The sequence below is a fragment of the Asterias amurensis genome, chromosome 1 (assembly GCF_032118995.1).
Source record: "Asterias amurensis chromosome 1, ASM3211899v1".
NCBI lineage: Eukaryota > Metazoa > Echinodermata > Asteroidea > Forcipulatida > Asteriidae > Asterias > Asterias amurensis.
This window is the reverse complement of record NC_092648.1, coordinates 21,519,476-21,533,833: the sequence shown is the minus strand read 5'-3', so window position 1 is coordinate 21,533,833 and position 14,358 is coordinate 21,519,476. Positions and strand designations below refer to the sequence as shown.

The following is a 14,358-nucleotide window of genomic DNA, read 5'->3' as shown; positions in this document are numbered from 1 at the left end:
TGCATGATGTCACAGGCTTTTATTTTAACAGTTAAAGATCTAAGTTCATCTGTAAATAAAAATAAAAATAAGTAAATTATAAAAACAATATTATTAACAAAAGATTATTTTTAGTGTTCTTTTTGTAACTATATTTATTTTGAAATTTGTTGCAAAGTTAACACACAAATACTTGTAGAACGAGGATAAAGTAAACAAGATGGCAGCCTCCATGACCAAAATCATGCTTGCTCAAAATGCTTTCGTTTTACCGATCAATAGACTATTTTGGAGATGTGAAAACTGTTATCGAAAGTGTACAGTTAGGAGATGGAAGCATATGAAACCAATTTCTAGTGTAGATGATACAGATTCTGTTGAAGCCATTGTTGGAAACAAGTAAACGCTTTTGTTTATTCGCAGATAGATTTGCACTGTCTGTCATCGGTCTGTGCAGCAGTGTTGTGTATATGACCGTTGTGTACTGTGTGTGATTCTGAGGAGTTGCTGTGAGTGTGAGTGAGTGTGGTGTGGTGGAGTGACTTTGTGCTTTGTGCATCAGTGCCTAATCTAGCTAGTGAGTGAGTGAGTGATCCACACTGAATCTATTATGGCCCATTCATTTGGGTGGGGGCCTTGAAGTTCCTAGTTAGAAGCAGGACTGTCACAGTAGACAAAAATAGAATTAGATTTAGAAGTAGAAGCTAGAACTGTCATGAACAGCACTGGTCATGAACTGAGTGTCGCACTCACACTAAACACAGAGCAGAAGTATTTTGTTTATACTGCTATCAATCATCTCCACAAACCTCATCATACCATGGAGGATACATACATTTTATTTGTAGTAAATCCAGATGATGATAGACAGCAAGATAGACATATGATTGAATAGACCCAGTGACTGGGGCGCTAGATTCCTTTTTCAAAATTTTTACATTATCGGTCTGTCAACATTTCGAAAAAAGGAATCTAGCGCCCCAGTCACTGGGTCTAACATATCGAGTGGTTTATTAAAAAACTGTCCTCGCAGTGAGTCACTGCAGAAAGGCTGAATTACAACAATTTTACATTTATAAATACTTCAAATTTGAATTAAATATTGAATAAGAGGTCGAAAAGGACATTAATTATTGAGCCACATTGGCTAAAACAGCTTCCTGACAATAACATTTGCTGACTTCATTTTTACATTATAATTTTCTCATTTTCGTTGTTAAAGAACACTTCATTTATCAACTGGAAAGTTAGCAAGATTAACAGATGGATGTGCAGTTGCTCAGGTACACACTTTATATATGACTTGTTTATAATTAATACTTGCATTTGACTGGTTTTACAGTACCAAGCCTCAAATAACCAGCGGTCAGTGCAGTTGATGCCCTTGTGCCCTAAGAAGATTACCTTCTTTACAGCCATTATTGCTGTGTCCTTTATTCTTGTGTGCCCTCATGCCTCTTTTTAGTAGAAGTTAAATATTTACAAACATTTTCAGTGTTGTACAGAAGCCCCGGATGCTGGCGATTTCACCTACTGGGTTTCCTTGCCGCTGGCTACTTTTTGGGAACTTTTTTCCTTGGTTCAAATTTTGCAAATGATACAAAAAACAACTTGTTTTGCATTGGTGCCCTACCCAGTGGACTTGATTCCTCCCAAATTTTGGCTTGCTCTAAAAATTGTGTAACTTGAGGCCTGATATGTGCTAATTGTAATTAGAAGAGTGCTTGGATCAAAGTTGTTCTCTTTCAAATATCTTGAATGTTCTGGATCTGAGTTTGAATTATTTGACAAAGCATCCTATTGGAATTATCACACACATTTTTAGGGGGCAATAAATGTTTTTCCAATAGGGTCAACATGTTTAAAAGACACTTGTTGCTCAGAAAACGAAAAAATGTCGTAATTAAAAGGGAGTTGTTCTATATCAAAGTGTAACCTTCATTCAGATTTTCATTTTGCTTTTGTTTTTTTCATTCAAGTTGGGTGATACATCAGTTCTTGTGACAGCTGTTGGAAGGAAGAAGCCTACAGCAACAAACTTCCTTCCATTAACAGTAAGTGGACGATGAAGAAACTATTTTTCATCATTTGTTTTCTTCAGAACCATGGAACAGACAAATTTGTCAAAATATTTCAGAGAACTAGAATGTTAAAACATTCTTTCACAAAAACAAATCAAAAGTCAAAACCCTTTGGGAGAAAATAGTTTTAGGTTTAGCTTTTCAAGAAGCAAGTCCACCCAACAATCTAGTATGTTTTTAAACCGTCTTTATTGTAGAAATAAGAATAGCTTTAAGCCTTGTTTTGGAACTTGTAAAAAAAAAACAATTAAAAACGTAATTTTAAAAGAGACCAAAATATTTAAATCTCATTGTAACAGCTGCTTTAATGTATGCACCTACCCTCATCAGGTTGATTACAGACAAAAGGCTGCAGCTGCTGGTAGAATTCCAACCAATCACCTAAGACGAGAGATGGGAAACAGTAACCTGGAGATTCTTACAAGCAGAATGATTGGTCGGTGATGTAGAACAACCAATCTTTAAAATAAAACCTTGTTTGTCAGACAATAATTTGTTGAGCAGTACAAAGTCACACTACGAACCTGTCGAGAGTGAACACAAATCCAAATAAATGAGACTGGGGCAACTCTATTAATGTGAGCCCACTCAGTTAATAGTTTCCATGCACAAGCTTAAAATTTAAATGATGGAAGGGAGGTTGGGGATGGGGGGGGGGGGTTCATACTCATTATTATTCATTTTAGAAAACGGTATTGAAAAATGTGTACCAATCAAAAGGACGAGTGGTAACTGGTAATGTTTAACACATTTTTTAAAAGCCTGACATTTTGACTCTATCAGAATCTTTCTTGAAGGCTAAATGATAACACAACACAACTAAACATGTATAATGATGCAGCATTGTTAAATTGAAATTTATGCTTCCTTATTCTCTTTTGATGTATTTACAGATAGGTCAATCAGGCCGCTGTTTCCGAAGGGTTATTTCTACGAAACGCAGGTTGGTAATATTTGTTCAGTTCAGTGCCAATTTCAGAAAGTTGTTAAGCAGAAATTGTTGATTAGCATATTTGTTTGCTGAGCAAAACATAAGTAAATAAACCTGAGTTGGACACCAATCCCAATGATGTCTGTGTGTCAAATCAATAATTTGTTCTTTTAATTACAGATTGTATGTAATCTTCTTGCTGTGGACGGAGCTCATGATTCTGATGTGGTCTGTATAAATGCTGGTAAGTACGGTATGAACAATAAAGGATGTCATGGCTAAGCGTTATTGAGCATCGATACAAATTTAACATCGCTTAAATCATTGTGGTACCCGCTGCCAAAATACAGGATTCGCATCGCCTCTAGCTACTGAGCATTCTCAGTGGTCTAGTTGGTAAGACATCTGCTCTAGATTGGCAAATGTCGGAACAATTTGGAACCTGGATGAAAACACATCTGTTTACTTTGTGCAATAGTTGATTTTCCCTTTACGGTGCATAGCGATCTCATGGTGATATGTGCTATATAAGAATTTTTGTTTTCTTCGTATTGCCTTATATTTTGTATTAGTAGTCACAGATAAAATGACCAGCAGCAGTAGCTGAAAGTGTCACTTGACAATGACACAAATATGAACACAGGTAAAAAATACAAACACAAACCAAAGGGCCAAAAATGAGTGATACGTCCCCATACAATGTTCCCCTTATCCCTGCAGCCTCCACAGCCCTAGCCCTGTCTGACATCCCATGGAATGGTCCAGTGGGTGCAGTTAGGGTTGGCCTCGTAAACGATGACGTCATCATTAATCCCACAAGGTTGCAGCTGAGTAAGAGTCGTCTTAACTTGGTGCTTGCTGGTGCAAGAAAGAGCAGCATAGGTAAGCTTTAATAGCTTTCAAGAACCACAGCCCAAATTTCATAGATCCGCTTAAGCAGAGGAATTTGCTAAGAATTTTATTATAAAACTAAGCAGGAAACCAGGCAATATTGGTACCTTGGCAGATATTCTTATTCTGGTAAGCAGAATTGTTTTGTGCTGAACAAATGTTTGCTCTTAAGCAGCTCCATGCAGGGCATGCTATGTACAGAATAATTCTGCTTTCCAACAAAAACAGGCTGTCAGCAAAAGATTTTGGCAAATCCGATAAAGACATCATCTGAGGTGAAGTGGTTACAAAATGCAGCCCAAAGTTGCACATCTGCACAATAAATGCCTCATTAAACCTAAACATATTTTTACTTGCAAAAAATAGTTAATGACCTGACCCTAGCAGAGTCCTTGTCGAAGGCTTTTAATATTTTTATTTCTTTACACAGTCATGCTGGAAGCTTCAGCAGACAACATCTTACAGAATGACTTTGTGAAGGCCATCCGAGCTGGCTTAAAGGAAACCCAGGTCATAATTCAGCAGATAGAGAAACTAGCCAAGAGGTCTGGCAAGGACAAGAGAGTTCCTGAGAAACTCTTTGTGCCCTCAGAGGAAGTGGTCGAGGCTGTCAGTAGGTGAGGTTCAGTTCTTTTTGTCTCAGAAAACATCATCAAACCCTCAATCTAAGGTTCTGCAATCAATTGTACCGGTTGTGACACTTATGTCCTTAAGCAAGACACTTAACCATGATTATTTTGAAGTCCTTTCTGCCAGGCTTCTGATGGATGATACCCAAGCCGACTGTAAAGGGGTAACCCTGTTTCAGCCCTAGGAGTAGGTGGCAACAGCCCCTTGAAAAATAGTTGATTTGTAGCCCACACCTTGAAGTGACCTTCAGGCCTTGTGTGGCTGGCAACTTGCATAATAAACAAAAGTTAAACAAAATTCCCAACAATATAAACCCCTGAACATGTCTAGAAGTATCGCCGAGAGAAAAGTTAAAAAATTTGAAAATTTTAGCCGTTTATTTTGTTAAAAAGGTATTTATTAATGGGAATAACAGTGTTCGAACCCGGTCTTCACTGCAATGTAATGACCTTGGTTGGTGACTGGCGCTGGTAACGGACCCTGCTTCGGCTCGGTTCGTTAACAGCGCCAGCCACCAACCCGGTAATTACCACAGTGAAGTCCGAACACTGTTATTCCCTAATTCAATATATCAATTTGTAAATGTCTTTTTATTATGTATTTTGTCTCCTTCAGATTAACAAGAGATAGATATTATGAAGTTTATACAGATGTAACACACGATAAGGTAAAGATGGAATGTTATATAAAAACCTCAATAACGTCTGAATTATTAAATCTATAATACAGTAATACAATGATAACAACTTCATTACCAATACCAGTGTCATATGTTGTTCCCTGCTGTGTTTGCCCTCCATTAATAAGCATCTAAATAAAAATAAATAAAACCAACAATTTAAATAAGGTCAGTCAAAACCTGTCCTATTTGGGTTTTCCTTCTTTTTGCTCCTCATGTAGAGTCGGTTATAACAACTTTTTTTATTTATTTTTTATTTTTTATTTTTTTAAAGTACTTGTAGTTTGATAGATGTTATCTCTGATGCAACTTTAACGTCTTTTTGAATTAAAGTAAATTTGCATCGGGGATGAAGAATATTCAATTCAATTCAATTCAGTAACATTTATTTCAATGCTGTACCTCATCAAAAAAAAAACACATATGTTGAAATTACCCAAGTAACACAGTAGCATGAGATAATAAATAAATTTGGTGCACAGGTTTTTGTATAATGCTACTTGATTATGATTGATACATGATAGTTGAAAAACATATTATGTAGGGTTAGGGTGAAGGTGGGTATTTTGACTTGAAAATCAGAACTGAACTTCCTTTGTTCCTTATTCAGTTTTCCAGGGATCAGGCTTCTTCAGCTGTCCGAGATGAATTTATTGAACAAATACAAGGTAAAAAAGATGGAGAGACCCGATTCACCTGACATTATCACATTATAAATTTTGCTTGTGCTACGTTGGGAGTCAGTTTGATTTATTCTTTAAAAAACTACACCTTAGTTAAATTTTCAAAAATAAATTTACATGGATGTTTATGTTTTAATAATTCTTTTTCCCTTTTTCAGAATTATTTCCATCTGAAGAGTCATTTTTTATCAATGAAGCATTCAACACTGTTGCCAAAGAAGTATTCAGGAGTCTCATACTAGAGCAAGACAGAAGGTGAGCAATTATTGAAGGATTCCGGCAATGGAACCAAGTGTCCTCTATAGGATTTCTAAATTATTTGATTTCTAAATTATACACCATGTTTTTAAAAGCTACACTATGTTCCTTTGAAGGTGTGACGGACGAGATTTAAAGCAGCTGAGAGATATTAGATGTGAAGTCAATCTATTTAAACCTCTTCATGGGTCAGCGCTGTTTCAAAGAGGTCAAACGCAGGTAAGGATCAATGAGATTACACCTATTTTATTTTATTTTATAGGATTGATGATTGCGTTGCAATATTTTTGTGATTGAAATGTTATAATAGACTGTGCAGGACTCACGCATATTGGAATAATTTTGGGACTACTTTGGTCCCACATAAGAAAACAAACTTGCACACTTTATTGAGTCCCAATGTTTGAATTTGTGCAAGACTTGCACAGTCTTTGGAAAAACTCATTTTACTGTAAAGCTTATTATACATAATTATCATGAAGAAATTTTGGAAATTGTTTTGCTTGACGAGTATTGTATAAACATGTCAGAAAAATACTGCATGAAAAGGAAAAATGGTTTATACAGGTACACTATGTGTCAGTTTGTGACGTCAGTGTCAAAAAGTTTGAATTTGTCCTTTTTCTTATTGTAAGGAATATTAAATGCAAAAACATTTGTTTTTCATAATGATTTCTGCATATTAATGTCCTTTTTATTCCTAGTGCCTTTGTACAGTGACGTTTGACTCTATTGAATCTGCTCTTAGAACAGATCCAATCATGGAGATGGCAGGGTACGTAGTCATAACAGTAATACAAATAATGGTACAGACTTGTAATGCGCACATATCCATCCTGCTGGGTGGTTAAGCTGCAGTAAACCCCAAAACAAATGAAAGACACACAGGTGTTCCGTCCCAACTTGATAATCATCCCAACTAAAACCTGTGGCACAAGATAAGTTTTGAGAATAGATTTGAGTTTTGTGGTACAAAGACAACATCTAAGATCGCCAAGCATCATTTTATATTGATTAATTTTGTAACAAAAAAGAAGAAAATAAAGGATCTCTTAAGCGATGCAAATACAGAAAAACGTTTTATTATATTTTGACTGGATGTTTTTAATGTTGCCTGCTTTGGAAAAGCACATTCATTGCCAATCTCTAAGGAAGCAACCTGATCAACCTGAAAATCGTTTTTGTGGTTTTCCCCCCGAAAATTATTTGATTTTATAATGTTTTTGTTTTTGACAGTGGAGTGAAAGACAAGAATTTCATGTTACATTATGAGGTGAGTTTATTTTCAAGTGTATCGTTCAAGTGTAACAAATTTGACTTGTAAAAACAGGTGAGACAAATTGATGTTGGTGCTAATTGTGCTACTGGATGTGTAATAAATAAATTCATACATGTGATTGGTGACATAATGATTGTACTTCAAAAGGAGAAAGGTCCATGCCACTTTGTTCAGTGAAAATTCAGATGTAACAAATAATATTTATGAATGAAAGCTCTTTGACCGTTGTTTACGATATTTATTTGTATTTTTAATTGGCAGTTTCCGCCATATGCAACCAATGAGACTGGAAGATTGATGGCTGGAAGGAGGGAACTTGGGCATGGTAAGGAGTGAGTTTTTACCCCTAGGAAAACCAATGGAATATAAGGAGGAAATATTCAAATGGTACCATTAGATAGTGCACACTAGACCTTTACGCGGTAGAGTTGGGACACTTCATCAGTTGTAACCGTGTAATCGCAAAAAAAAGACTTTGAAAACCATATCCAAACTGACTAAATGGTTTAACGAAGTGGACAGTAAAAAGTGTTAGCCCCTGGGCTCAATTTCATAGAGCTGCTTAAGCAACAAATATTGCTCAATAATTTTCTGCTTAGCAGAAATGAACAGGATATCAGTCACAAATTGTTCATGTTACATTGTAGTTTGGCTGGTAACCTTAGTCTGCTGGTAAGCATAATTTTGTTGTGCTTTTTTAGCTCCTTTTTGTGCTTAAGTAGCTCCATGAAATTGGGCACATATGCTATCCAGGGAGAATGATTAACATCTCTTTTGTTTTAATTTTGTAGCTGTTGCCATGGCCACCATTTTGGACACTAGCTTTCGACCTTTGAAGAGTTTGTTTGTCTGTAACTTGACATCTAGGGTATATACCTAAAACATTTCCTAGGGTCAAATTATTATGTGAAATGAATGAAAATTTTCGCACATTTTCCAGGTAACCTGGCAGAGAAGTCTCTGAAACCGGTGATACCCAGTGACTTTCCATTCACAATACGGCTCACCAGTGAAGTTTTGGAATCAAATGGTAAGATGATCCTCAGTACAAATCACAAGACTGCTTTTGAATATCTTATAAGAATGTGCGCAGAACAAATAAAACTGCTTTTTTATTTCCTTAAATGAGTTTTAGTGATGGAGAGATGTGAGATTGTGCATGGTGGAAGATTGTTGGGGATTTTGGTTTGCAGTGCACTGCATGTGATTCATTAGATGTGACTCTGAGGCCATATCTGAGTAGGACTCTGCACAAATGCTTTTAAAAAATAGAAACTCAGAACTTGTATCTTGGAGAACATGTCAAATTTTGCCAGAGTGTGGGTTTAGGTTTCGGTCATGGCACTTGTGACCTTGAGCAACGTACTTAACCTTGTTTTGTCCTTCGCAAGTTCTGTATATTGTGCAATGAAATGTAAGAGAACCTAGTACACTTGCTAAGAGAAGGGATTTGCCCCTGTGTTTCCGGCATGGTTGGCAGTAGATTGCGCCATATCACCATTACAAGGTGCTGTTTTGATTAAATAGGTTTTAAGCATAGCTCTTCATACCTGTTGAAATTTGTAGACACTCATCGAATGTGAAAAAGCGCTGTATACAAACTATTTACTATTGTCATAATTATTAAAAATACCAGTTTCTCATGAATTTGTAGTTGGTATCTATAAGACTGTTTTAACTATTTTTGTTTTGCTTTGTTTTGCAGGGTCTTCATCTATGGCCTCAGCATGTGGAGGCAGCTTAGCTCTAATGGATGCAGGTAACAAGTTATTCTCCTTTCTGTTTTCCTTCATTTGTATTTTCCACTAAAACCGTTTGATTATTTGAAGAAACCATTATTTTTCAAATCAATGATAATCATGTATTTTTTCTTGAAGGGGTACCAATTAGCAATGCAGTAGCTGGAGTAGCCATTGGTTTAATGACTGCAACTGAACCTGGTGATTCACATAACATCACTGACTACAGGTTATTGACAGACCTCCTGGTAAGTTCATATTTTGGGACGAGGAGCTTCTGTCTTTTATCTAAATTACCTTGTATTTGCCCCTTTTTCTGAGGTCAAACAATGGAAACGTGCACGTATGTATGGGCCATTCTCAACTCTAAGCCATTGATAGGTCTTCATAGACCTCAGTGAGGGCGCTATTTCAAGCTTGCGACGTCATATGCAACTAATCTATTTTGACATTTTTATAGCATAATTTTGTTGTGCTGAGCTACTTTTTGTGCTTACAGTGGACACTATTGGTAATTGTCAAAGACTAGTCTTCACAGTTCGTGTATCTCAACATATGCATAAAATAACAAACCTGTGAAAATTTGAGCTCAATCGGTCGCCGAATTTGCGAGATAATAATGAAAGAAAAAAACACCCTTGTCACACGAAGTTGTGTGCTTTCGGATGCTTGATTTTGAGACCTCAAATTCTAAACTTGAGGTCTCGAAATCAAATTCGTGGAAAATTATTTCTTTCTCAAAAACTACATCACTTCAGAGGGAGCTGTTTCTCACAATGTTTTATACTATCAACCTCTCCTCATTACTCGTTATCAAGAAAGGTGTTATGATGATAATTATTTTGAGTAATTACCAATAGTGTCCACTGCCTTTAAGCGCGTCTATGAAAACGTGCTCAGGAGTAGAAATGCTGAAATCACATGATTTGATTTTGATTTGATAGGGTATCGAGGACTACATGGGTGACATGGACTTCAAAATGTCAGGTACTAAGAAAGGAATAACAGCACTACAGGTAAGTGTGTATTGTCTCTCATCATTAGAAATAATAGTGCCTTCTTATATACATGTAACACCCAAATCCATCATTCAATAATGCTCATAGTGCTCACTGGGTCAGACAGTAGGAGGGTTGACTGTGTACTGTGTAGATGCATTCACCACACTCTATCATATTTCAGGCTGGTAATTTTTATCTTTCATTCAAAGCCACAGTGGATGGCATTAAATGGTCAGACAGTAGGAGGGTTGGCTGTGTACTGTGTAGATGCATTCCTACTACACTATACCATAATGCAGGCTGGCATTGCTTATCTATCATTCAAAATCATTCTATCATTCAAATGGTCAGACAGACTGGTCAGACTGTTTTCGTAACAGTCATATTTCTGTGTGGTTATTAACTTAAAACTGATAATGAATATGAGAATATGAATACAAATTTTTTTTGTTCTGTCTTGTCTTTTCCTAAACAGACTGATCTGAAGTTGCCAGTTTCAATGAAGATCATACATGAAGCTATTCAGCACGCAACGGCAGGCAAGAGTGAGATTTTGAACATTATGGCAACTGCCTTGGCCAAACCACGAGATGGACACAAGGACAATAGCCCAGTCACAGGTAAAATATTTCAGTTCTGTAAATTATCTTTACGCTACGGCCATGTTAATTGAATGCTTTGTGTATTGATTATAATTAAGATTATAATTAATCAGGTTATAAAAGCACATTTATCAATGCTGGAAAATAAAAAATTAATTTTAAATTAATTTTAAAAATGGGGCTTCAGTGGGGAACCATATTATACCGTCTTTGTGGTTGCCTGCTAAATTTCCGCCGAGCAGAAAATTGTTAAGCAATACCCTCTCAGAATCAGCTGCATGAAATTGAGATTCCACAGAATCCCAAATCACTGAAAGAAGTGTACAGTTCAACTTCTGCTAATGCAAGAGTTTAAGTTGGGGAGGTGGTGCTTTCTGCTGGATGATATGCATCTGATGGATGGTACCCAAGACTACATCCGTATATGGACTGTAAAGGGGGGTAACCCTGTTTCAGCCCCAGGAGTAGGTGGTAACTGCCCCTCTGAAACAAATAGTTGATTGTAGCCCAAGTGGCCTTCAGGCCTTATACAAAAAATTATAAATAAAACTAACTTGGTAAATAGAAGTCTACAACGGAAGTCATGAAACTGATTTGTTAGGTTCTTTATGTTTCATTGGTACACACAGAAAACCTTGAAGTACCCATCCCGAGAAGGTCAAAGTTTGTTGGACCAGGGGGATACAACCTGAAGAAAATACGGGCAGAAACGGGTAAGAAAACAAGCATGGTTCTTTTTCTTAAACAAAAAAAGGCTGGGTATCTACACTGAGAATTATATTTCTGGTAACTAGTTGTATTGACTAAAATATTTCTGTACATTTCTCTGTGATTTTCACTCTTTCTTCGAAAAAACTTGATGACCTATGAAGCTGAAACTTCTAAAATTTTATTATGTAAGGTAAATTTTATTATGTAAGTATTCATGTCATGGCCAAAAACTTGACCTACATGTACAAAAGGTACCAAAACTGTGTAACATATGTTTTTCTTATCGTTTGTTATTTCTACCAGGGGTAACAATCTCCCAGTTGGATGAGAATCATTTCTCCATCTTTGCACCAACGCCAAACGCCATGGAAGAGGCTAAAGAAATCATTGAAGAGTTGTTGGAAGAGGACGTAAGATTCTGTATTAATCGACATTATAAAAATGACTTGTTTTTCTGGCATGATGATGATCAGCAGCATGATCCTCATGTATGAGAGTTTGGGACGCTTTAATCCTCATGTATAATAGATGGAAATTTGCATCAAGGATAAAGAATATTAATTTTGGTTTACCCTTATACACCGATGTGTGTTAGCACTGTATTCTCAGTACTTTTGCGAGCTCTGTGAACAAAATTACAGGCATATTACTCGGGTGGGATTCAACCCACGACCTTTGCATTCTAGAGCAGTGTCTCCCAACAAGACACTGACTTGAGATAAATGAACATTTACTTGGGACTGACGTTATTTCTTTTCCAACAGAGGGAGCCAGACCTTGCATTTGGAGCTATATATGTGGCAACAATCATGGAAGTTAGGTAAGAATAGTTGACCTGTTTCAGTCTGGATTGCAACAGCATTCCAACACTATGCTGAAAGGAAGGGTTTAATGTGCATGAGATGGTTATGATTAAGCGTGGATCGGATAAGGGAACAACTGTAAGAGATCTAACCTAGTGTTAAAAACAGGCAAGATGTTCTTCCTACTTAAGTCTGTTCTCCGATTTGTTTGCCCTTGGAAAAATATAAAGTTTTATTAATAAGTCCCGAAAAGTCAGGACGGCCCTTGTACTTGATAAAATTGTCCTATTTTTATTTCCAAGGACCGAAGATCATGCATGTAAAAAGGTGGAATATTCATCCAGTGAACAACAAATTTGATAAGATCAGTGGAGATTTCATGACATGTTCAAATTGATTTGTCATCCATTTGTTTTGATCACTGTTGACTTCTTAAAATTGTTCTTTCATGCAGAGAGGCTGGTGTGATGGTCAAACTGTATCCCACAATGCAACCTACACTGCTGCATAACTCACAACTCGACCAACGGAAGGTAAGTTGAATATTTTTAATTAAACAGAAGTGTTCAATCTTCATTTGATTTAACTTTTAATAATGCATAGAATTAGGCTTTATGTTTTTGCTTTAGTTTCCCTAGTTAACAAAAGTGGACTCTGGGTTCTTTTACCCAACTTGCATGAACTTTGGCTGGAGGCTTATTGTTCCATCCAAACATAATTACAGTAATAAGTACAAAGACAACAATCAGATTGTAAAACCCAAGTCTGAATTTGTTTCTCTTTCAGGTCAACCACCCAAGTGCGTTGGGCTTTGAAGTCGGCCAGGAGATCTCCGTCAAATATTTTGGTCGAGACCCCGTCAGTGGCAAGATGAGGTTATCAAGGAAGGCTCTAATGGCCCCTGCCTCGGCTCTCATCAAGAATCTTACTGGCAATAAAACTACATGAAGAGAACTGCAGGCCTGAAACTTCATGCAGGCCTGAAACTTCATGCAGGCAACGAAGGCGATTGCCTCCATGCCCCCTGGTCATTGCTTTGGTGCCCTTGAAATGCTACAGTAGAAATTTACAATTTCCTCATAGGGTGCCTTTTACCAAGGAGAAAATGCCTTGATGCTCTTGCCCTTTCAAAAACGAAGCATACAGACCTAAAACTGGGACATATCCTTCAAAACATGTAGAGAAAGAGAATATTTGTCATCTGCAGATTGTAGAAAGGAGGACAGTTCTTTTCAGAACTGAGAAGTCTCCCGAATTCTGAATATCTACTCTGTGGTAGTAGAATATAAATCAAGACAGTTCTCTAAAGAACAAAATCTACCTGGCAAATAGATGCACAAATGGTGTTACTACAAACCCAATGTTTTAGTTTTGTTAAATATGACAAACTTATGGTACAAAAATGTGCATTTGAAAGAGAGGAATTTGGTGGGGCATGCGCTCAGTTGTTATGCAGCATCATGAACTGAGCATCATGAACTGAGTCATGTACCCAGTGGCAAAGCAAATTTCTTGTAAATGGCCGCCAAACACAGGCCTGGAATTACACACAGGCCACGGCCTCTGTACGAGTCTTGGCCTTGATGCCCTTCCAAAGTTCCCTATTGACTATAAGATTTTAAAATGGAAGTGCCCTTTGCAAAATGGTCTTTCCTTTTCAGCATGTTCGTAAATGAAGTTTTAGGCCTGCAAATAGCTCCACTATGATAAAGGGTCATCTTAAATTACAAACGATTGTATTCAATTAGGTCTGGAATGTATTCCATGGACGAGATTTTAGGGCATGCTAATATTTGGGCCTAATTCTGCGCTTCAGTCCCCATTCTGCGCTTACGTGTAAGCGGCAAATTTCTGTGCTAGCTGTGTAAGTGTGGAAAGCCTAGTAACGTAGAGTACACACGTGTACAAGCCAAAATTGTTTACCGACTTACTCAATTCATTTCATGTTATGTGCAAGGTGATTCTAAAAATCGTACACAAATTTAACGCATCATTTGCCACTTTTGTTACACTGTTCTTTAATACTTTTCATTTGAAGTGCACGAGTTGTTATAACAGATAATAATACAAGACGAGCTGGTGCAATTATTC

At 36.9% G+C, this 14,358-nt stretch overlaps 1 protein-coding gene across 1 annotated transcript; it reads left to right on the top strand.

Moving 5' to 3' along the window:
• The first annotated feature begins 199 nt into the window (after window positions 1-199).
• Window positions 200-14,350, top strand: LOC139947883 (polyribonucleotide nucleotidyltransferase 1, mitochondrial-like). Its single transcript, XM_071945761.1, has 25 exons — window positions 200-378; window positions 1,202-1,262; window positions 1,959-2,033; window positions 2,391-2,496; window positions 2,954-3,003; window positions 3,172-3,235; window positions 3,712-3,873; window positions 4,313-4,499; window positions 5,128-5,179; window positions 5,802-5,859; window positions 6,033-6,129; window positions 6,249-6,351; window positions 6,837-6,907; window positions 7,369-7,405; window positions 7,673-7,736; window positions 8,352-8,441; window positions 9,117-9,170; window positions 9,289-9,398; window positions 10,095-10,166; window positions 10,627-10,771; window positions 11,383-11,466; window positions 11,768-11,874; window positions 12,229-12,284; window positions 12,722-12,800; window positions 13,054-14,350. The coding sequence occupies exons 1-25, from the start codon at window positions 200-202 to the stop codon at window positions 13,213-13,215; spliced, it is 2,325 nt and encodes a 774-aa protein (XP_071801862.1). The 3' UTR covers window positions 13,216-14,350.
• Window positions 14,351-14,358: the final 8 nt, after the last annotated feature.

Excerpts from the sequence above, each read along its gene's own strand:
- LOC139947883 (XM_071945761.1), top strand. The coding sequence starts at position 200 with ATGGCAGCCTCCATGACCAAAATCATGCTTGCTCAAAATGCTTTCGTT. Across the intron at positions 6,130-6,248 it reads ATACTAGAGCAAGACAGAAG|GTGTGACGGACGAGATTTAA; the intron begins GTGAGCAATTAT and ends GTTCCTTTGAAG. Across the intron at positions 7,406-7,672 it reads ATTTCATGTTACATTATGAG|TTTCCGCCATATGCAACCAA; the intron begins GTGAGTTTATTT and ends TTTAATTGGCAG.